Raw genomic sequence first — 24,218 nt, forward strand, 5'->3', positions numbered from 1 at the left:
TTATAATAAGCTCATCGAGGACAGCGCTAAAGCACTTTTTCTAAAGCATCAGTAATCCAAATGGTGACAGAAAAGCAGGGAATATATATAACTTACTTTTCGCTGAATCCTTTATTGCATTTACCAAAGTTGAAACCAATACTAAGTAAAAAAAATTAGGTTTCTTCGTGCTCAGATTGATTTCTTAATCCTACAGTGGGCAAAAAGATATTGTTCACACTTTGCTTTTACATGCAGAATAAGCTTTTCGCCAGCACATTTCCACAAGACAGCAAGTTTTACATAGTCTCTTTTAAGAAATTCAAACTATTTATATGTAAATATATTTTTCTTATCGAACGGAAATAATAAAGCCTGAAACTTCTCAAACATGTATTTAAGTTTCGTGCTCCCTCTCGATCGACACTGAAACCTGAATCCAAGTACATACAAGTATATACATATTTTATGTAAGATGTTTCCTCTCAATCAATGTCTGTCGTAATACTGCTTCAGATTCCGGACTCTATAGAAAGTGCACAATATAAAACTGGCCGCTCCGGTCCCACTGACTCATACTTGTATTTCATTTAATTTCTGAAAACGCCCTCAGAGGTCCTGTTTTTAGATTGTTTCGTTGCTAATAAGTTCCAAAAAGATTGAAATAAGAGAGAGGGAGATAAAAAACGAAGCAAAGAGACGTGACTCGTACCAGAACAACCGCTGAAAGCTTGGAAAAATTGGATCCGCCGAGTTGATTTGATTGTGTTTTCCTCGTGAGTGTTTGATCGAAATTAATCATATTCGCTGTAGCTCTCTGAGTCAGATATGGAGTTGTACTTTTCAAGCTAATAAAGCTTTTAACCCTGAACGTGCTTTTTTAATCGATTCGACTAACAATCATTGTGTTTTGCAAACCGCAGCAAAATGACGATGCCGGTCCGGCGTTAAGATAAAAGTAATATACAAATTAATTTCCTCCGCATTTACTGTAATCGAACTAGTGTGTGTGTGTATAAAAATTCAATCAAACCTTCACTTTCGGCCCAACAAACGAAATTGTGTTAATAAAATAATAAGGGCATTAAGGTAGTCGCTGTTTGCTTAGCTGGTTTTGTTGGAGAAAAAATTTCATAAACGAAAAACAAAATTTTGTTTAAATAAATATTTAAAAAATAAAATAAAAAAAACATATTATTATAAAAGTAATAGTGTGACATCTAGCCACTGCTATAAATGATTGATGATCTCACACGAAAATGTCACACATACTTCAGCATTTCATATTACATTGAGCACATTAAAGTTAAGACACACGCACCCAAAATTTTATTGACGCCTGACAGCCCCTTTTATCGGTATGTAAGCGTGTATATGCAAATACAAGTGAGTTTATATAAAATTAAACGTAAACGCACGTATTCGCATATACTTCCAAAAACTTATATGGTATATGTGAAGCACCATCCATTTTATGTATGTATGTATGTCGACTAAAGACCGCCCTCTCCCTTTCCTATCCTATCATAGTTGCATCACGACGACCAAAGTGAAGCGGACATTATGATTTTGACACCGACAGATCATTTATCACCACCCAGCACAATGTCACGTCTTAGCGACTCTGATGCGACGTCTGAATGTGACATCGATGGACTGACGCCGGGGCGTGATGGCGCAAGCATATCCTCACTGGGCAGCTCATCAAGTCCACCACCAGAGGTAACACACACAATGAAATCCATCAGACAACGCATTATTAAGAACTACATAAGTCGAATTGTGAAAAATACTTTATGTTTTTCTGTTGAGAATAATAAAGTAATGTAACATCATTCACATCACATAAGAATACAACAAAAAGCTTTACAAAAAAGCACACAAATGAAATAACAAATTTTCTCCATACATACTTAAATCATATAACAATCTGATGATAACTCTTTGCTTTCCAAAAACTACTTTAAACTGTGAGCATATGCACATACAATCATACGATCATTTACATTTCATTACATAACTGCACATCATCCACAACTTTTCCTTCAAAATTGCATGTATACTTCCACAAATACATACATACATTGTTAAACAGTGAAAGCTGCTTGGAAAACTAGAAAGCTCAGTTGTACTAAGTTCTTAGACAGATTTTTCTACAAAAGATGGTGAAAGCTTTGCAATTGCTTTGTGCAAGCATTTCATGTTTTGTCCAATATTTCTGATAAAAGCTCTATAGAACGCGACAATATGGTGCATTTAACAAGTTAACCTAGAAAGCTTTGAACAGCAAAATCATATGGCTTAAGTTCAAGCGCAACACAATTGGTGATCGACCACGTAGCTCGCAATGAAAATTTCAAATTAACCACAAAATATTGCCAACGTTTTGCTCTAGAATCTTGTCTGTTCCAAATTGCTCCTTTTTTTTTGTATTTTTTTGCACTTTTCCAAATAGAATACATAACAAATAAGGAAACGCAAAATTCGGGTGTAACCGCACATTTTACATTCTTGCAAATCAAAGACTGATAAATTCCTTTAGCAAAATATGAAAGTTGGGTGTAGTTTTGATCCGATTTCATCTATTTTTGTAAATACCACATGCTATTACGATACCACATACTAAAACAATGTTTCCTGGGTTTCATTAAGGTACCTGACATTTCTATAATATACCCATCATATGGATTAAAGTTAGCCGTTTGTTCCATAATCCTGATATTAGCCAGGTATAAAGTCCCGCGGAAGTTCGAAAATGTTTTTACTATATTATGTATATGGGGGTTCAGGAATGTATTGACACGATTCATCCTATATATATATACTATATATTCCATACATTGACCGATATTTTCGTCCAAAAGTCAGTCCACGTACCAAATGTAGTCGAAATCGGTCAGTCGGGTCTCGGGAAGCGCGATTTAACTAAAAGTGAGCGGTGTCATGCCCATCATGCAATTTCCGCTTCTATAAAGCGCTCTCATACCATCTCGATTGCAAAACTTTATGTCTCTTGTAATTAGTTATTGATATATCGCACTTTTAATAGTTTTTAACAGTACCGTTATGTGGCGAGTGGACGGGGTTATCTTCCGATTTCAACTAGTTTTGCAATGTTGGTAGGGTGCTTTAGAGATTTATCCTGAGTGAATTTGGCTATTAAAGCTTTGAAGGTCTAGGAGATATGTACATTAAACCTATTAGAGAGCGGTTCCCACTCTTTTTAATTTTTTAGTCCACGGGTGCTTCTAGCCACTGCGAGTTCTATATCTCACGTTATGCCATGATGTTTATAACACCCCAAAAGGAAGCATTAGAAACCCAGTAAAGTATAAACATGTATGACCATAACCATATATCTGCAAATACGCGAACTAATGTCTCAGTTTTTGGGATATCGAAGTAAAAAAGGAACGTGTGCTGGTTATTTTCTCCTCAAGAAGACATCACTTGTCTGAACCGCTTATATCGGGTCACTATATATATTTACGAAAATATTCAAGAGTATTATACTACACTTTCAATCATTTATTTGCAATCAAGCTTTATCAATACATACATACTGAATATTCAGTATCGATAGAAATATCTTGATCTTAACTTCGGTTTAACAGTGTATGTATACAGAATTACAGTATGCGGCCTTAGAGTCGACGATAATACAACAAATAGGCCGTAGATATCTATATATTTCATTCTGAGCATAATGTAAGTTGAAGTTTTTCGAAATTCACCACCTTCTAGAAACTTCAACTGCGCATTAAAAGTCGAACTTATCGCCGATTCTCTAAAATCCCCGCCAACACACATAATTTCATTCAGTAATCATAATCTAATTTCTGAGCGCATTGATACGAATGTGTCATTTTCATTAAGTTCCAAAAAGTATTTAAAAATACAATACTCTGTTATCGCTTTCGCAATGCATAACTATATATTCATATATTTATATGCATTATACATATAAACATTATAAGTGTAAATAATATACATTTTCTTATTAGTAAATTTTTTTCTGATTGGTGTTGTATAAAAGATTTTCTCTCAAAGCCAGGCTTTTTACAAATGTTTGCATTAGCTTTCTAACTGCCTTTATGCTCGTCTACAGACATACGAACGCACGAACTCTCTATTCCTTACTGGCTGCCGATGTTTTCACACAAATACACACACACACGTACACTCCGAAATACAAGCGCGCTTGTAAATGCAACTCTGTAGCTATTTCGCGATCTCTCTCTCTCTCTCTCTTAACTGTGCGCTTGTATTTTAAAGGAAAGTGTGCTCTTTTTGAACAAGTCTTTGCAGATTTAAACTTTTGCGTGTACTTTTGTGGATTTCTTTTAGTATTTTTGATTGTTTGACAACTACAACAGCAACAACTTTGAGCGTAATTCATGTGTGGTTTTATGAAAAGTGCTGCTATAAGCGATACTTCTTTATACATATATACATATATTAATGTAAAACAGCGTATATTATTATTTGTGTTGGAAGAACTGATTTATGTAAATTTATAATAAATATTTAAGAATGCAAATTGTAATTAACTAGTAAAGTAAGCAATTCATTTAATTTAAGCAAGAATTAAGAAATGTCAAACACATTACTTGTGTAATGAGAACACATGCATAAGTATATTAAGCAGCAAGCATTGATCTTCAAAAACAAATGCTTTTGTTTGCTCAAATAAGTTTAAGTAATAACTCTACAGGCAAAAATGATTAAGACCGCACTTGTGTCTGTGTTTGAAGTAACTTTTGTTACACGTATTTAGTTCATTGTTGCATGCGTAAATGTATGTTATGTAAACGTAATCATAATTTCTTTGCATTGCTATTTTCAGTGTGCTTGTTAGCTTAAATGATGTGTGTTTTAGCTTAACGCCTAAATGTATGCTTTGAAAATACCCAAAACTACCATGAAAATAGATTTCCGACACGGTTTTTCATTACACTCTATATGCAAACCGTTATCAATATTCATTGCCACGATCACCCGTATCCACCAGAATTCACCATTACACCTAATAAACCAATACAAATACCTACAAATAATAATATACCAACTTCTTAATATGTTCCAACACAAGCCTGCCTAACACATAGTAAGTGTTCCACTGATGCACCCTAATCACCTAACACCCATACAAATGTACACAACTAATTATATACAAGTATATCTACCACAACCGCTCATTGTGTACACCCCTGCAATTTCATAACATACTCTAAAAGTAAAAAAAAAATGGAAAAAACTTAACCTCACTCCTTGCAATCCTGAGTGCATTAAAATTCGAAAATTGTACCCTCATTTGTAAATAATTTCCCGAAAATAGTTTTCTCCAGTAGCATAATTGATGTATATGACTTTATCGTTATATTAAAATTCTCTCATTCACTTATATTATTTATGTTTTTTTTCTCTTCTCTCTTTCATACTCTTTTAATGACATTCAAAATAATCACGCTCACCTATAACCTAAAAATTTGACAAATCAAATAATTATCCAATTCTGCAACGTTTCAAAATCCCCAACCTACGCTGCACCAAAATTCATACGCCTTCATTTCAAAACAATTTTTGTATATAAAAATATATATACATACGATTACGCCAACTTAAATTTAATCGCAAACTTGGGCTGCAAACAACAAAAACTTTCGTAATTCACCACTACAGCAGATCGATTTGAATGAGCGTCGCTCAAGACGCGATATGTCGCCGCAAGGTCGCAAGCGTGTAGCTGGTATGGTATCGCGTGATTATCGTACGGTATCTGGCATTGGACAAAGTTACCACAATCAGGTTTGAAAGCAATTACAAATACATTCATTTGTAGGCCTTTACATATATACGCGTATGTGCGTATGTAATTGGTGTGTTACTTGTGCCAGGCAACATAGCCCTAACCAGCTGAAGATAAATATTAGGAATCTCGTCGCCATATAAAAAATAGTTATAATAAAATTTGAGAAAAAATTTGATGCAAATACATTTCAAGTATTGCATACTAGGCCAATAGAAATATTAGGAAAGTTAAAAAAAAATAAATATAAGTAACACAATATCTAGATATATATCGCGGAAACTAACCGGTCGACAATTAATATAAAATACCAAAGTAGGTTAGGTTGAGCAATTAGACGAGGCGTTAGTAACTTGTAGACAGTTGGTAACAAGTGCTTTAAAGCGTAAAAAACTGCGAAAGACTTATTTAAGCTCACATCTAACGCCAAAGCTGATTGATCGCTTCAATATTAAACTGCTAAATCCTTATATCAAAAAGGGGGATAGTCAGGATAGCAGTACTGTAATGCGTACGATTTTATCTTAACCGATTAGAACCTGTAAAACTAAAGCAATACCCCTAAAAACTGTGTTGACGAAAAGAGGATACGGCGACTTACTACCACTCAACTACCACTACTACTACTGATACAAGATCATACACCAGAATATTTGGTAAAAGCACTAAAATAACTTCAATAAAAACTTTATTTTAGTATGGACCAATTAGAAAAGATATACGTAAATGGGATATTCATAAAAATAAATTCCAGACATTTAAGTCTGGTTTCCATGAACTCGCAACCGATGAACTCGCACCCTTATCCAAATCTCTTTAGGATGGTAACAAGCAGGTATACCTTGTTTTCGTGTACTTGGGTGCCTCATTCATGGGCCTCGCGCGAGCTCAACAAACGTTGGTCTGAATTCAGCACTAGTGAGTTTCCGAAAGCCTTCTGGCCTAGACTTGAACTGAAAAGATTTATGGAACTACCAGCTCAAAGTACACGTGGCTGCAATGATAATGTCTGCTCATATCAGAGCAATTTCGACTCTTAAACAAGAGAATTTTTTGTATCAGCTTTTATAAGAACTTGGAAACTGGTGTATATATATCTGCGTCCAGTAAAACATTCTGGCGGAATGAAAACTACTATTTCTAAAGGATTTGTCCGGAAAGTAATAGGACTGAGTCGATAAAAAAAAAAAAATTATTAAACCAATCGTTACAATTATTTAAAAACTTTTAAAATAGGCTCATTCTGCGTCGATTGAAGGCGTCACGGAAGGCATTCTCCGGAATAGCCTTGAGAGCCCAGGTGCATGCTGCTTGAATCCTCTCTGTCGTCTCAAAATGCTTGCCTTTCAGCGGCCTTTTCAGACAAGGAACCAAAAAACCTCCCGGAAGCCACATCTGAGCTGTAGAGTGGCTGCAGAAGCGTTGGACTGCCGGCTTTTGTTAGGTAGCTGTTCACAAGAGAGGCGGTGTGAGCCGGGGCGTTGTCGTGTAGCAACTTCCAATCGGCTGCGATGTCTTGTCCGACCCGATTGACCCTTCGTTTGATCCTCTTGAGGACTTTCACGTAAAATTTGGCGTTGACGGGTTGTCCAAGAGGAACAAATTCATGGTGGACGATGCCTTTGATGTCAAAAAAGGCAATGAACATTGTTTTCTCTTTGGATTTGCTCATTCATCAGCGACCTCTTCCCGGCCCTCCAAAAAGGCGTGGAGCCACCGAAACACACCACTTCTTACTAAAGTAGCATGTGGATAAGTCTGCTTGATCATATCAAACGTGTCTGTCGCAGGTTTACCAAGTTTCACGAGGGATTTAATCGCGTATCTGCAATCAACGCTGTATTTTCAGCTTGCACCACTCACAAAAACACGTCGCGCGAAAATGTTTGTCCTGACTCTCCAGGTATTTGAAGACGACTGCTCAGCCGCTCGTTCGTTAGCTAGGAATGTCCTCTACCGAAAATCAGTCCTATTGCTTTCCGTACAAACCCTGTATTTTCCGACGAAATTTTGTAAGGTTTTTACTTTGAACTCACTTTACACCTAGTCAGAGCTCGGACTTCTCATATCTTTCGTGTTAGGTTAGGTTGAGCCTGAAGTTAAATAGCAAATAATGTTCCGCGAAGAGACATAGAAAACTATATTTGAAGTAGGTATCAAAAGGTTACTTCGTGAAGCAGATATCATCGCTTTCATTAACTGCAGGTGCCACTTTATACATTTCAGCCTGACGCACAATCATTACGCCAACGCATTAGAAACTCGCATTTGCCGCGTCGCCACAGCCTTTGAACCAAATCCCACATTTGTATGCCTTTACTAGTAGAGTTTTCATATAGATGAAACTTAAATATCGATACGCTGTTGTAATATAATTTAACTGTATTTAATGCGAATTTTTCAACTACATTTTAGAAGTTTCTTTTGTAAGTTAATGTCTTTATAAGTGTGTAACTATTGATTACAATCATTTACGATTCTTTTAACGTATACCACACAATCGAAATGAACTTTTGCTTGCTTTTGAATACTTTAGAACTTTCTCAGCCAAGTATTTAATTTTCAGTTAAATGAGAACATTTCTTTAGTTAATAAGTGAGAAACAATTGTCCCCTTGCAATGTGCACGAGTGAGGCGTTACGCGTGCGCTAAAACGTCTGTCTTACCCATATATATGACAAGGTGTGTTTCCATATTTCCATAACAAAAATCTTTTTATTATATGTATTTACAACTTTTCGCTGCCGCAACGAATTTTGCCAACAGCAGGTGAGCACTGGTTACCTGCGTCGCAATGGCGCCATCACTGGTCCCAGTGGCATGAGCCTCAGCCAACGCAGTCATTCCGCCGCACCGACCGACAGCTATCACGGTGTGACCGGCAGTGGTCACAGTTATTATCGCAGCAGCAGCCCGCGACGTGGTTCACTCTCGCCGCCCGACGATCGCTACATAGACTATCCAGTGCTTCCAATACACGCAACAGGCGGCTCAGCATACGGGCATTCACTGTCGGGTGGTGCAAGTTCGTTAAGTGCCACCGCTGGTGGTATTCCCTTGGGTGGCGTAGGCGGCGCTGCAATCGGCCCCACTGGTACAGCGCAACAGGGACGCTTTCAGTCGCGTTCCGCAACTGCCACACCTACGGGTTCGCCCAAAAAACGGCAGCTGCCACAGGTGCGTCCAGCAATGATTACTTTTCTGATTTTACACGATTTTTTTCTGCATTTGCATTTTAGGTGCCGCAAACTTCACGCAGCGCCATGCTACGTGATCGCTTGGGTCAAGAGTTCGATGAACGCCCGGGTGGTGGTCGCTTCGGTCGTCATCGCACGCGTCAAATTCATCATCAGGCCACATACCGTAGCACCGGCATGGGTGGCTGGGAGCGCCACTACACCGGCCTCTCGGACAGCGATCTACAATCGATGGAGGCGCGGACACGACCGCGACACTCGCTATCACCCGATAAGGACTTCATGGGTGAATTTGGCGATTCGGATATGGAGTCGGTGGTGAGCGTGACATCGAGCGCCTTCTCTACACAATCGGAACGGCCGCGCGGCTCACGTGGACTGAGGTAAGTAGCTGCTTATTGGCCTGCTAGCCGAGCGGCTTTTCCCTTGTATCCCACAAAAAACGCTTTCGTTTTGGGTTGCTGTGTGTTTGTTGTAAACAGCCGGGAAACAAAATTTCTGCACCAAAACCATAACCAAAACAAAAAATATTAATATGAAATCGTGCCAAATCATAAAAAACAAAAAGAAAATCAAACAATTCAAATCAGTCGAACAATCAGCCGTTACAAATCGAAATTTGTAAGTTTGGAATTAATTTTGAATCGAAATCAGACACAATTTTGAAGCAAATCCGTACAAAAATTTTACAACATTTATTTTACATACTTCAGTTTCATTTTATTTTGTTTGTACAGAGCAAAAACATTTGAGTTGTGACAAAATTTGGCTCAAGCAAATGCAACCCTGCCAATATTATTAGTTTTTTTGACACTTAACACTTTTTCTCGATATGGCAACATCTGCTGGAAAACAAACAAAAATTTGTTTTCTTTTCTTTATTATTTTTACATACCTACATACCTACTCTACTCAACTCAACTCAACTCAACCCAACTCAACTCAACTACTCAACTCAACTAATGCTACTCTACTCAATCCAAAATATCTACTCTACTTCACTTCAATGACGCCCGCTAATTTTATGTTGAACTGCTTTATATATGCCAACAACAACAAACTACAACTAAAAATGTCAACAAACCAACAACAACAACCACAACTAAATGTTCAATCGATTACACACAACAAACACAACAACTTTTGCATAATTTCACTACACGAAATGACTGACTGACGTGAACCAACAACAACAAACAACGTACAAAACACGCCACTTTGCACCGAACAACCGTTACATGGCAATATGTTAAACTTATTTGCATAATTTTTTAACAAAATCCATAATTTTAACTCTTTAACGCAAACGATACGAATTCAACAACAACAAATACAATAACAAAAACACCAAATTCCAACAAATATACAAACAAACAACAATCATCAACTCGTGATGATCCTTCATTGATCATTTTGCATTCTTGCATGCGCATGCGGATTGAAACCACACACAAAAACAACAACAACAAAATAAAATAAAAAAATTGCAAAAATACAAAATCCAAAACAACTTAAAAAACAACCACCACCAAAACACACACGTTATCAAATGCACACGCGGCTTCATGAACATACCGTGAATCGAAATCGAAATTGCAACCACCCAAACCCAACCAAACAATCGGCCCTTCACACCATCAAAAGTTTGCCACGCAATTGGCGCACCTTGTACGGCGCCGACCCAATGCCTGGCAGTGTCCCCACCACCACGCTTGCCGGTCACCATGCACACGCTCAAGGACGCGGCTTCTTTGAGCGCTACCGCGCCAATACGATCGAGGTCGATGATTGTGATTTTTTATCAACCAGCTTAACGGGCGTGCCAACACTGTACGGTATGGGTCAATCGCCGCCACACCTCAATACAGCGTCACAACAGATGTTGTTGTTGGAGCAGTTAGAGCAGCTGCAACAGCTAGCCGAACTAGCAGCTGCTGATTCGCCGCCGAACACGGCTACTTTGGTGGCGGCATCCAATCCACACAATATCCTCAGTGCAACCGCAACAAATCACCTATTACCACCACACCGACAATTGCAACCGCAACAACTGCAACAATTACAACAGCTACATGAACCAACACAACTGCCAAGCCAACTCGTCATGACCGACAATAGCGGCAATTTAGTAGTGGATCCGTATTTGCTTGATGGAAGCACCGAACCGGGTCTGTTGTTAATGGAGCCGGCGGGCGTAACGGTGATACCACCTACACCACCATCCGCATTACCGCCGCCGCTGCCGCCGCCAGCGCACACTGTCAGCACACAATTGCAACAGCAGCAACAACAACAACAGCCATCACTTTCACACCCACAGCCACATCCCCATATATTTCATCCACATCAATACTTACCTCACATACCGGATTCCATACATTTTCCCGAGTTTCTAACTCATGCTGCCGATTTCAGTCCTTTCGCCGAAAAGATATTTCCACGTGATAGCTCCTTAGGGTCCAGTAGCCATTATCCATTCTACGATCATTTGCAACGTATCACCACGCCCGTAGTGAATCTATTTCGTCATAGCCCAAGCTCTACACTAAGTACACCGACTGCTGCTGCAGTCAATTCTCCGCATCAACACGCCCATTCCGTATCATCATCGCCCTCATCGTACATTGCCTATGTGCGCGATCATTATGACAATACATGCAGCCACTGCCAAAACGGCAGCCAGCCGGTCGTACTGTCGACAAATGCTGCACTCACCACACCCGGCATAGCCATAGGCGCTTGCGACAATCCATTTTGCATTGCTGAATCCCATCCACATCCACAGCATCATCCGGTCGCCTATCCGTATACAGCCGAACAACTGCTACGTAGACCGTCATTGTCCATGTATCAGCCATCGTCAGAGCCTTCACTGCCAACTATGGATCCGGCAATATGCGGCGAATGTGTGGATCAGCATTTCGTGAGTGGTCTTACCGCACCACAAATTGACTTGGGCGCTGTGCCCACCTATCACGTACATACCCCAACGCCAACGGCGCACAAAAAAGCCAAGTCCTCACTGGCACCGCCACCTCAACTGCCCACACAATCGGTTTTGCGTCTGTCGCGACAATTAAGCGAAGACGCACTTGTAACAGCTATACCAATTGCTGAATCGAAAGCGCAGCCTACTTCGATATTGAAAAAACCGAAAGTTGGCGTACCAACGGGCACATTAGATCGGCGAAAAATGTTTCATGAGGGCCAATCACGTTCACTGGATTACGATGATTTGCACGCGAAGAGTTGGGGCCGTCGTCGCATCAGATACGAAGACGAGATATATAATCCGCCACTGGAAGAGCTATCTCGTCGTTACGGTTCCGAGACAAATATACGACAATCTTATATGGGTGCCAATGTTGACGCAGTCAATCCGCTAAGTCACTCACACTTTCTTGTCACTGACGACAAGATCGTCACTATTACCTATGACTCGGATGTGGGTTGGACGCGGCGCGGTGTTGCACCGTCTGTATTTCATGATCCGCGACGTCGTTTCGATGGCCGCGAGCGTAATCATATGTCTCTAAATTTACAACGCACCAATCAGGAAAAGCTTTATGGAGCTGCACTGCCATACCAAAAGCGACGTCGCAATCTGCCGCATCCACCAAGCGCACAAAACGCCCACAATTTCTCACCCGTTGAGGGTTACGACGACGACCCCATGTTAATGGATCCCACCACACATTCGTCAGCTACGCTGCCACCACATAGTGGCGAACCAACATCCATAAACGGTACAGGCTCCGCCGAACGACCGGGACCAATTGGCGAACATCGCGATCAACGTGATCCACGCGATGAACGCGATCCGCGTGATCTCAGTCGCTCAGTAGGGCCAGGCTCGTCACCTAGTCAGCAACGTCATCCTTCATCAATTATTTCTAAACGCAGTAAATCATCAATGGCCACCGCTGGTGGTCATCGTACACGTGTAGAACAGTTACAGCATGAATCGGGCAGTGATCGCAGTAATCTCGTTAGTATCAATGACCAACCCGAATATTTCGAATACGATGATTACGGTGATCCCTATATAGACTCGCACACTAGTCGTAATTATGCAACAACAACAACAAATGCAAGTAGTAATAGTTTTGTTAGTAGTGGTGGTAGTGTTAGGCAAAAAGGGAAAGAAGTTTCATACGGCGCGGAACAACAGACGAAATCTAGTAGTGGGAGTGGTAGTGGTGGTGGTGCTTCTTCTACTGCTGCTGCTGGTAATATCGTCGTCGGTGGTAATATTTCTAATAATGCTTCTTCTTCCTCTTTTGCAAATTCCCATCATGGTGTCGCTAACTCCACATCACCTAAACGTGCCTCATTGAAACATACAAATACAACTAACGACGCTAACCTAAACGTAAACGTTGACGGAACAACAACAACAACAACTACAACTCCCATACAAACAACAACTACATCCACAAACATCACAACCACATCATCGTCGAATACAACAACAACAACTAATGCGATGGCAACAACAAATTCAACCTTAACAACCTCAACAACAAATCCTGCTGCCGCAACAACAACAACGAATACTGGTGATACAACAACTGCGGCTGGCGATGCTGCTGCCACGGATGATGCCGATGCGCCGCTTGACGTCATCGATTGGGATGCCATCGACGCTATGCTGGACGATGACTTCAGTGAATATGACAAAGACAAAAACGGTGGTGGTGAGGAGAAGAAGGACGATCCCAACTTTAGTCAGAGTGTTGATGAGAAAGTTGGTAAGCTAATATGTATGTCGATGTGTATGTACTTTCCTGAATGTTGTGTAGATGTAAACATATGTGTGTGCGTATTTAGCATTTATGGTTGTATGTGTTTTGACTTATATTTCAAACCAAAATTAAGCAAAAGACGGTTAGCTATTAATGTTTATATGTAAACAACTGCCGAATCCACCAGTTCACACCAGAAGTCAGAAGTATGCTTCGCACTTTAGCACCAAACTTTGACTACCTCCATTTTCCCTATACCTTTCCACTTTCTATGTGACAAAGCTTTTCATTTGCTGGAAACCTAAATTTTTAATTCAGTATTGATCTAAATCAAATAAATTTGCAGGGTGTGATTCCCCTACCCAGCTAGGGAAAGCTTTGACCTTTGTAGATGTTTGCGCAAAATCGAAGCGGTTCATAAGTCTTCTACCAACTTTTACCTCGAAAACATTTTTAGTACGGCTTATTCAATTCAATGTGATATTTTATAACAAGAATAATTCTACATTTGAGAAGAATTGGCAGATGGAATTGTTAAGGACTTACAAGATTTTTATAAATATATCTTCATGGAATCTTTCATTCATGGAATCAATCATTCTCTTGAACTATTCAAAGACCGAACTGTAGCACTATTCAAAGACCGATGGTATACAGCAAAGAAAGGTCTATAAAGCACATGTTGAATCAGTACCTAATTTGATTTATGCAGATATTCCCACTGCAATGCCTCTTAAAATGAGACCCAACCAGAAGGCCGTCTTCCGAAAACTTCCAAACAGTAGCACAGTCTAGTTAAGAACAATTTATAGTCTATTGTCTCACAATTAAAAATATTTTAACAATTTCATCGAAAACGCTACAAGACCTTCTTTGTAAAGCAGTTCGAATTAACTGCCATTATGAAGACTAAAATATAAATTCATTTATTTCAAAATTTTTAATATTTAGTTTATTTTCTATATCGTAGTTGTATTCTCGATGTTTTTGGATACTTCCTTTACTTAATATTAATTAATTGTAAACTAACTAATCCGATGATTATCCCATCAGATGGCAGCTTATCTGATACAGCAACAGATCGCAAAAAGGGCGGCGTCGAGCAAGAGCGCTCCCCCAAAGGCGGCAGCGGTATGGGTAAAAAATCCAACTCCACCTCGCAATTATCGGCTACAGGTAAGAGCACGCCCAGTTTAACTACCATTACACGCTTATACCTACATAGTATTTAAAAGGTTTTCTCCAGCCATTTAGTAAAAAATCATACAACAGTCATACTAACCATTTTATAAAGTTCGAAAACGATATTCATGCAAATTTTATTTAGTAATAGCAAGCAAAATTATAAAGCATTCGAAAACAGTCTAGATTTTTATGAACACGACGCCATTAGTTCGTACCTTTGGTTCGACATTTTCATTTTCACTTTCATAGTATTATATTCGAATTCATTACTTTTTTATTTGGCAACACTGTCCTTCTGTTTTCAATATACATCAATTTATACACACGCTAGTACATGTCAAAGTGTAAATACTACGTAATTTATAGTCATTTTAAAAGGAATGACATTAAAAAGAGAACATTTACACACAAGCTAGTTGACTTTCTGACAAAGTTCATATCAGTCAGCATTTTTAGGAGAAAAAATATAAATAAAAAAACAAAAAATTTAAAGACAAGACATTTTGAAATTACCAATTATCAATGTACATACCATATATAAAGGTCGTAAAAGACGTATGGGCTTTGGAAAGAAGGGTAAGAACTCATTTACGGTGCACCGCAGTGAAGAAGTTCTGCCAGGTGAGATACGTGGGGCGCTGTCGCGCGGTTCGTCATCTGAAGCCGATGGCGGTGAGGCATTAGCTGATGGCGGAGCCGGCACTGGTGGGGACAGGTTCGCAAAATCTATTGCTATTTTCGTTTTTATCTCTCTTTCTCTCTCTCTTTCACACACCTAAACTATATATTTATTTCAATTTCGATTTATTGAGTGCTATAGTTTATTAGCAAATTTTGTTTCGAATTTAATTTCAATACTTATGTTTTTTATGACAATTTTTTTAATAAATAAAAAAATAAATACTTGAAAGTAAATACGAAAGTGCTCACGTAAAGATGATAAACATTACTATTATGTCAAAGAAGTCGTTTAGGACATATTATATACATAAAGGGGGCTCACAAGGTGTGCTGTTATTGATTAACAACTAAAAATAATATGTACAAGATCTAAATAAAAGCCGCTGAAGTAAAATTTCGAAAAAATTTTACTGTATTTTAGTCAAGAAAAAAATCGAAAATACATTGCTTTCTATGTTTTTCGGTCTTTTAATACGCAGTTGTAAGTTTTAGACACCTTGTAAGTTCGCCTTTACCAGTTATCCCCTCTGTATTCCACAAAAATTATTGAACTAAGCTTTAACTCCCGAAGGCTTGATGTTAACGAAAAGTATTGAAGCCTCAATAAGTTCACATTTCACCACACTTCTACTGTAAATAAACAACAATACATGTATGTATGTCTATATGTACACCAAAAGCTTATTAACTCCCTCAAAAGCTTGGCATGCCGCGTTTAAAAAACAGCTAGCGTCGCAAACCAAACATTAAAAAGCGAAACCGAAACGAAATAATCGCGCGTACGCAGCACATGCTAATGAAAGCTCTTTTTTATTCTATAAAACAAATGAAAGCTCTACGCAAAACGAGCCTCCTTACCCAACTGTTGCAATTTAAATTAATAATTTAAGTTCCATATAATTTAACATCCAAAGTCGATACGTATTTTTAGGCTCTTTCTGCTATTCAAATAAAATGGCAAACAAATATTGTATGCGTTTCAAAGCGAAAGCTTTTCAGGCTTTTGCTCTGCCAAATTGCAAAATGTAAAATATGATGTTTTTGAAAGGCTTTCGCATTTGAAACGCAGCTTATACTACAACAACTTACGCTTCATTTTGTTAATTAAGCTTTCATAATGTGATTATGCCCTGCATTAAGCTGCATACGATTTGCTCATTTTCAATTCATTAGAAAAGCATTAAAAGTTTAATATTACAGTATTCAAAATAAAAAACAAAAAAATGTTTTCATTTCATTAGTAAAATGCTGTAGCTAGTAGTTCCAATTCATAATTTATTTGTGAAGCGTGCCATTTCGCCATTGCAGCATCACATGCATTTCTTTCTAGAACGGCCTTGCTTTCTTTTTCAACAAATTACATGAGTTAATAACATTTTTCTCACTTAACAATAATAACTTATAATTAATATATATTAACATTAAAATCGCATTACATTAGTTGAAGAGTTTGCATGCTTTTAAACGCTTTACAAGAAAACCTAAACTTAAAACGCAAATAGAAAACACTTCCAGGCTATGAATTCGAAGGATGTAGGTGATTTATAAAGAACACGGTAAGCTCGCTTTAAGCGTTAACTTTCTACTTACAACGGATTGTGAATAAAATATAAAAATACTAATAATTATGAACTATTACCAATTGTACTAAACGATGAACGATGAGAGAAAAAAATAGCGTAAATTTGAAAAACATTTTCGGATTGCTTTGTGAATTTTTGACATGTTTCTATATTAACACTAGTTTTAAGATATTTATTAATATAGCAATGCAAAATACATATATATTTAGGTGCAAATTTGTACTTAAAAGCCACTGCAATCCAGCGAAGTAGCGCGATTCAAAGAAGAAGGAATTTAAGCTTTTGCGTTCCCAAAATTCGCATAATCTCAAAATTCATATTTAACGTATGCTCATCAAAGAATTCCTAGAACTTCACATGAGATTTGATTCCTGTTATGCGATTATCAAGTACAGTGAATATTCACATTATAGAGAGCAATTATCTCTCGCTTAAAAAATGCGTAGACGTAGATTCTATTTATCTCTTTTCTCTATAGTATGGAGAACTCAGATAGCACTCTTATATCAGTGCTTTTTTCAGTGTGTGATATTAGCCGAAAATGGTCGCAAATACTAAGAAAATATAATAGAGATTTCTAATCGTTTTGCTAAATTTTATAAAGTACGCCAGAGAACTGAGAAAGTTTGAAAACCCACTCACGCCAATTGTAAAAATTTTTAAAATTTTTTTCCCCGGCAGACATTTTTAGATAATCAAGTATTATAGAAAACTACTTTTTTGAGCTCCTCATTGATTTACAAGTTTTATAATTATAAATAGTTAAAATTTACAAATTTGTCTTTTGAGCAAACACTTAAGATTACATTTGAAAGAATTAGTCTGATCTGAGCGTAAGCTAAACTTGCCGAAACGTCACGCAAAATGACGATCGCACACTAATTGCAAGTACTCGTTTTACGCGTTTCGCTAGTTCGGGTCAGTGATAACCTGCGTAATGGTTACTCACTTTATTTTAGCGCTTACTAAGCTTTTGAGCAGCGCTGCTGCTCATAATGATGTAAATAAAATTTAAAAAAAGCAAACAAAACAATTGAATAAAACTTTGTTTTCAGTGAAAAACAGGAAAAGTGAGAAGAAATTTTATATTTCATGATTTAAAAGAAATGTGTAGACAACTCTTTTGTGAAATAGAAATGCTACACTTCGACTAAAGAAAAATCGGCAATGCTTGGTTATAAAGCAGCTAACATTTATCAATTCCAACAGAATACTCTTTGTAACGCAATATATTGTTTAATTTTTGAAAACGACTACTCCGCTGGATTGTTGCTACCTTTAATACTTTCATTGTATGCGCTTGCTTTAGATTCCTTGGGATCTAGGCTTATCGAACACTACGAGAATTCCTTTTGTTGCATGCTTTGAAGAATTACTCAGAACTCTAATGTTTATCATCTATTACTATTGCCAATTTGTTATATTTTCTTTTGTTCCTATCAAGTATACTTCACAATATTACGTAACCTATATACCATACACTTATATGCAGGGAGACATAGAAGGGCGCTCATCTCGTACTCGCTTACACTCCAGTCCACTCCACTCACTCACTCGTACACAACGAACACACTCATGCATATGTACGTATGTATGTAGGTGTGACCTTAGAGGCAAAATTTTCCAGTGGCATATTGTAGAGAAATGCCAAAGATTGGCCGACAAAAGTAGTTGTAATAAATTGTGTAATGAAAATGGTGATAATTGAAAAATATTGGCTTGATTACGCTAAGGTTACGCCGAAAGAAAAGTTTTAAAAATATAATCAATTTTCAGGTTGTTCTTTGCTTATAGCTGAAATATGTATTCAATATTTTTACTCTGCGATTTTATAATCCTTGTACTAAGCATTCAAATGTTATCAACTATTTATTGACAGTAATAAATTCGAATAATTTTTTCAACAATTTTTTTTTTCTTTAAGCATATGTATAACAAATATTTTCTTAGAATGCAAGTGTAAAAATATCTTCATTTATTTCAAACTGCTTTTCATGCTTTAATTTGCGCTGTTCTCTGTCCACTTGTTTCATAATTTTTCCTTTGAAGTACTCAAATGTTCGTAATTACATTTTCGTTTTGTATTTTCGATACAATTTTCAATTCGTTTTTGTATTTTATTTTTCTTTTGTAAATTTTGTTGGTCTCCCTTTCTGTCGAATACATGTCCGAAATGGCAGTGTGTGTACAAAGATATAAATACGTTGGCGCCTAAATGTATGCATATCTACTTGTGTGATCGAAGTGATCCTGCACAGGGGCTTACTTGTGTATTTTGGAAGCCCATTTGCATTACAGCTGTACTTACATATACATATATAGTGCCTGCGTTTCTTGTATGTACATACCTATTAACAAACAATATAAATAACAACAACCACACGCAGTGTTAACCAAATATACGAACTGTAAAGTAAATTTAAAGTAAACAGTAAAGCAAAGGCGTGCTACCACCACAACAACGTGAGAAATTTGAGGCAGCTTAGCTTAAACGGCATTTACCATAATTTTGCATTACAATAGTACCATCATACATGTCTAATCAGTGTTAATCATTCAATGTCTTCCTACCAATCCCGTTAATGCAGACCAATATACGGCTTCATATAATGCAGTTGCTGCTTCCAATGCATCTCATCATCATCACCATCTTCGCCAATCACGCGGTTCTGCCGGCAGCATACAACGCTCCGTGGAGGTGCCGCCCGCAGCATCGGCCACGCAATACCGCACCGGAAGCATACATTCCATATCCAGCTCTGAGGGCTCATCGTAAGTGCATTGTCTACTGCGTGGTGCGCACGCAATCGATATTGATATACAAAAAAATGAAATTATAATAAAAAATATCGAAATTTTATTAGTAAAATTTCTTTCGTGTAGTTGCATCTCGCTGTATATACATTTAACAGATTACCGCATGAGTACACCCCGCTCTTTTCGTGAAATAAAGAGAAAGCCTCCAGGCCTGCAATTACATTACAATTTGTATTGCAAAAACTGAGCATAGTTTTAGGCGTATAACTTAAAAAATTTAATTACACATTTTTTGGCGTGGACCAAGCAACCATTTAAGAACATAATAACCCTGAAGTCAATTTTTTTAACATTTTCAACATAAAGAATATTAAATTAAAAATAATATGGCCAAAAACAAACAATAAAAACAACTAAAATATACCTTTAGGCACACAGTGTTAATACCATAAAAATTTGCTAATGACTTAAAAGCACAAAATGTTCAAATAAAGCTAAAAGCGCAAAGAAAAAAGTTTTAACTTTTACTACATTCACGCTTTTCGAAAACTTTTAAGCATACTTTCAGGCGCAGAATTAAAATAACAGTTAATCTGTCAACGCTTTCAAGACACAGAACAATAAAACTAAGTTCAAAGTATTAAAATATAACAAATTTCATTTAAATTTGTAAATAAGCTAAGCATATTTTCAGGCGTATAAGTTTTGGCTAATAAATAAACTCGAACGTTTACTGAATAATTATAACTGATGTATGTATATATATATGTACATACATATACAATCAAAGAGTTGGGTGTGCTTCTGAAAAAACAAAAACAACAAGAACAAAATCATGTTATAAATATAAGTGAAAGTGGGCCTGCCTTTGCTGCTGCCTGACTGCGAACCACTACATCTTTCCTCGCTGTTAGTCGCTCTATTATCATTCATGCCTATTTATTATTTCTTCTCACATTCTTTGCTTTCGCTTACGTCTAACTATCGCCTCCTACTGCTTCATCTGTGCCCCATTTTTGTTCAACTGCTCAGCTTCTTGCCTCTTCACTTTTTTACTTTTCGCTCTGTCTCCTTCTTCGTGGTCGCAACGTGCAGCGGCAATCAGCACGAAATTGAATTGCGATTCTCTATTCGTTGTGTTTCAAATATTTTTCTAAACTCTTTTTGTGCCTTTGTGTAATTTAAAATGATATTTGTTTCCTCTGTTTGCGGTGAAATTATTTCAAGTTTATTTTTTTGTTTTTTGATTTAATCTATAAGATTTACGTGTATATACTTGTATTTGTATGTTTATTAATTTATTACCTTTTTTGTTATATTTTACATAAACGTTAAAAAAACTTTCAGACAATTTCTTGCTCATTTATGTATGTAATATATGTGTACAAGTATAGATGTGTGGACTTTAAGCTTTTTCGTAATATTTATGCTTAATAATAATATTAAAATTTTGCATGTCGATTTTTACGTTTTTTTCTACATATGCAAAAACTTTTTTTATTGATTGAAAAGTACTTAACCTTTCATAGAATAAGTAGCAACACGTCCGATATATTTATTTATCACTCAGATTTTTTATTTTATTTTATTTTAGGTCATAAGCGTAAATCGACTATATAAGTTATCTTAATATAATTAATATTATAATATTCAAGAGACAACATATTATTCATGCATATCTTCTGCACAATTTTTACTCAGGCTACGGTATTTTAAATTAAATTTTTGAAAATCAATATTAAAAACTGTACCTAACTTAGGAACACTCACACACAACACACCTTTTAATAAAAATATGCAGTCTGAACTAAAATCCCTCATAGTAATATAATATTATCGGGGTTTACCATAAGGGGTGACGTGATTGTAATGGTGCTGACCATTTGGCTGACATTTTGTTCACATTTTGCTCACATCATAAATGACATTTAATTATATAATCTTCATAACAAAAACACTAAACCCACATATGTATGTAAAAAGTGATCCATATCGAGATTTATTATCATTCGAAAGAATTCTTTCTACCTTTCATTCTTTGGCATTTATTTTTTTAAGATAATCTCTTTCAAAAGTTGCCGCGGCTCCATCTCATATGTCCTTCCATCCTTTGAGTACAATTTTCGATGGCATGCATTTCGAGTCGAGCATTTCGACTTGTAACTGGCGAATGACACTCGTGATGTTTTGCTCCAAGGCTTGAATCGTTGCGAGATTGTCCGCATAGATTTTAGACTTTACATAACCCCACAGGAAAAAGTCTAACGATGTGATATCACACGATTATATTGGCCAATCTACCGATCCAAAACGTGAAATTATCTGCTCACCGACGTGTTCTCTGAATAAATCCATTGATTGATGCGATGTGTTGGAAGTGGCGCCGTCATGTTGCAACAAAATATCGCCAAGATCAGGAGTTTCAAATTCAGCCATCAAATAGTCGATTATCGCGGCGCGTTAACGGTCACCATTGACGGTTACGTTCTCACCGGTTTTATTTTTGAAGATATGTATATGGGCCGATTATTCTTGTTGCTTGTTTAGAATTTTCCTTGTTTACATACCCATTGAACCAAAAATGGGCCACATCGCTCAACAAAATGTGGCTCGAAAACGTCGGATCTTCTTGGAACTTTCAAGAGTCCATAGAGCGAAGCGATGTCGCTTAGGTAGGTTGAGCGGCTACAGTTCTTGCACAAGCTGTACTTTGTGCGCATTCAATTCAAGATCTGGACGTAAAATGCGCCAAGTCGATTCGCTCTCCATGGTCTTCATGTACATACATTCTCAGCTACAGCTGCCATATTTTTTCACTGCGTGCTGGACATGTTCTATATGGTCCAATATTATCCAATAATAGTTGATGCATGATAAAATGACGAACAATACGAGCGATCTGTCAAAAATAGTACTTCTACTTAGATCACCCGTTATATAAGTAAGAGCAGTCTACAATCGCTGCAAGAAAAATTTTCCTTTTGAAAATATTTAAAAATTATTGAGTAATTTTGCAATCTTCCAAGTGCTCAGAACCTTTATGTGCCCTAGAATGCCAGCGTTGACAAATAACCGTTGATTTTGGTTCATATCGTAAAAAATTTCTCTTAGTAGAAATCTCTTATTATTAGAATTTCTGGTTTAAGAAAACCAGATGGTTTTTATAATATTTTAAACCTAGAAATTTTAGTAACAAATAAATGAAGTGTTATACGAATTTAAAGAGTGATTACAATTTTAAATTGTATTAAACTAGCTTCTCCGCTTAACCTAACATTTATTTTTTTGATCTCTACTGAATACATATAAAAAACTGTAATATCAGCTGCTTCATATTTACTGTGAAAACATTTTGAGCTAATTTCCAAAATTAAATACATTTTTATATAATACATCTACATACAATATTTATTACTAAGCATGCATTCTAAATTTTTCCATATATTTCTAATATATATATATTTCTTCTACCACATAATAAAGCAACTTTTTAAGCACCTAAAGCACTTGACTATGCAAATTTTTAAACGAGTTATTCCGAACCGACTTGAAATTGTCCAAATGCATGCTGTGAAACAAAGTACTTTTATAGTTTTGTGCGAATTCCACTGAAATTAAAAAAAATCTTCACCACCACCACCACCACTCACCATCTACATCACCAAAATATTGTATGCCACAACCAGAATAAACTTACAAATACTCGTATACTCACATATGTTTCTCTATATCTCCCTGTGTATAACTGGAACTTGTAAAATTGATATTGTATACTTGCTCTTCAAATGTTATTTAAAATATATATGAATATTTTTTATTTTGAAAATGTCTCAATTCTCTATTTTATTGTATTTGGTGCAATATTTATTTGTGTATTTATATGTATGTATTTAAATACACACACACTTTGCACAAATTAACTGGCAAAATAGACTACAAATATCAATTTTCTCTCTTCCAACGTGTGCTTGAAAAAACATGTTAAAAAAAATTTGAAAAAATATCCAAAAACGCCGTGAAAATTGCGAAATGTACAGATTTTCACCATCGCTGCGTGGCAACGATGGTCAGCTGTCGGAGTTCATAGACGGTTTGGGGCCCGGTCAACTGGTTGGGCGGCAAGTGTTGGGCGCACCATCGCTGGGTGATATACAGTTATCAATGTGCCATCAAAAGGGTTTCTTAGAAGTAGAAGTTATACGTGCTAGAGGCTTACAGGTACAGAAACAAATAAACAGTTTATTAAAAAATCATTTAATATTGCGAAATTCATTTGTCTTGC

General features: G+C 36.9%; 1 protein-coding gene across 11 annotated transcripts in view; it reads left to right on the forward strand.

The window, feature by feature from the left end:
- LOC126750905 (regulating synaptic membrane exocytosis protein 2) overlaps window positions 1–24,218 on the forward strand; it is a 99,858-nt gene that overhangs the window by 69,840 nt on the left and 5,800 nt on the right. For 5 of the 11 annotated variants that reach the window (XR_007665832.1, XM_050460694.1, XM_050460695.1 and 2 more), the window contains exons 14-21: window positions 1,510–1,701; window positions 5,662–5,787; window positions 8,555–8,965; window positions 9,028–9,368; window positions 10,630–13,736; window positions 14,784–14,906; window positions 19,768–19,951; window positions 23,974–24,154. Coding sequence is in view for 10 of the 11 variants with exons in the window: in XM_050460694.1 (XP_050316651.1) it covers window positions 1,510–1,701; window positions 5,662–5,787; window positions 8,555–8,965; window positions 9,028–9,368; window positions 10,630–13,736; window positions 14,784–14,906; window positions 19,768–19,951; window positions 23,974–24,154 (4,665 nt within the window). In the remaining variant the exon portion in view is untranslated. Of the gene's footprint in view, window positions 1–1,509; window positions 1,702–5,661; window positions 5,788–8,554; window positions 8,966–9,027; window positions 9,369–10,629; window positions 13,737–14,783; window positions 14,907–15,458; window positions 15,631–19,767; window positions 19,952–23,973; window positions 24,155–24,218 lie in introns of all 11 variants that reach the window. The other 6 variants (XM_050460692.1, XM_050460696.1, XM_050460697.1 and 3 more) reach the window with 5 other exon arrangements.

The sequence above is a fragment of the Bactrocera neohumeralis genome, chromosome 2, assembly GCF_024586455.1.
Source record: "Bactrocera neohumeralis isolate Rockhampton chromosome 2, APGP_CSIRO_Bneo_wtdbg2-racon-allhic-juicebox.fasta_v2, whole genome shotgun sequence".
Taxonomy (NCBI): domain Eukaryota; kingdom Metazoa; phylum Arthropoda; class Insecta; order Diptera; family Tephritidae; genus Bactrocera; species Bactrocera neohumeralis.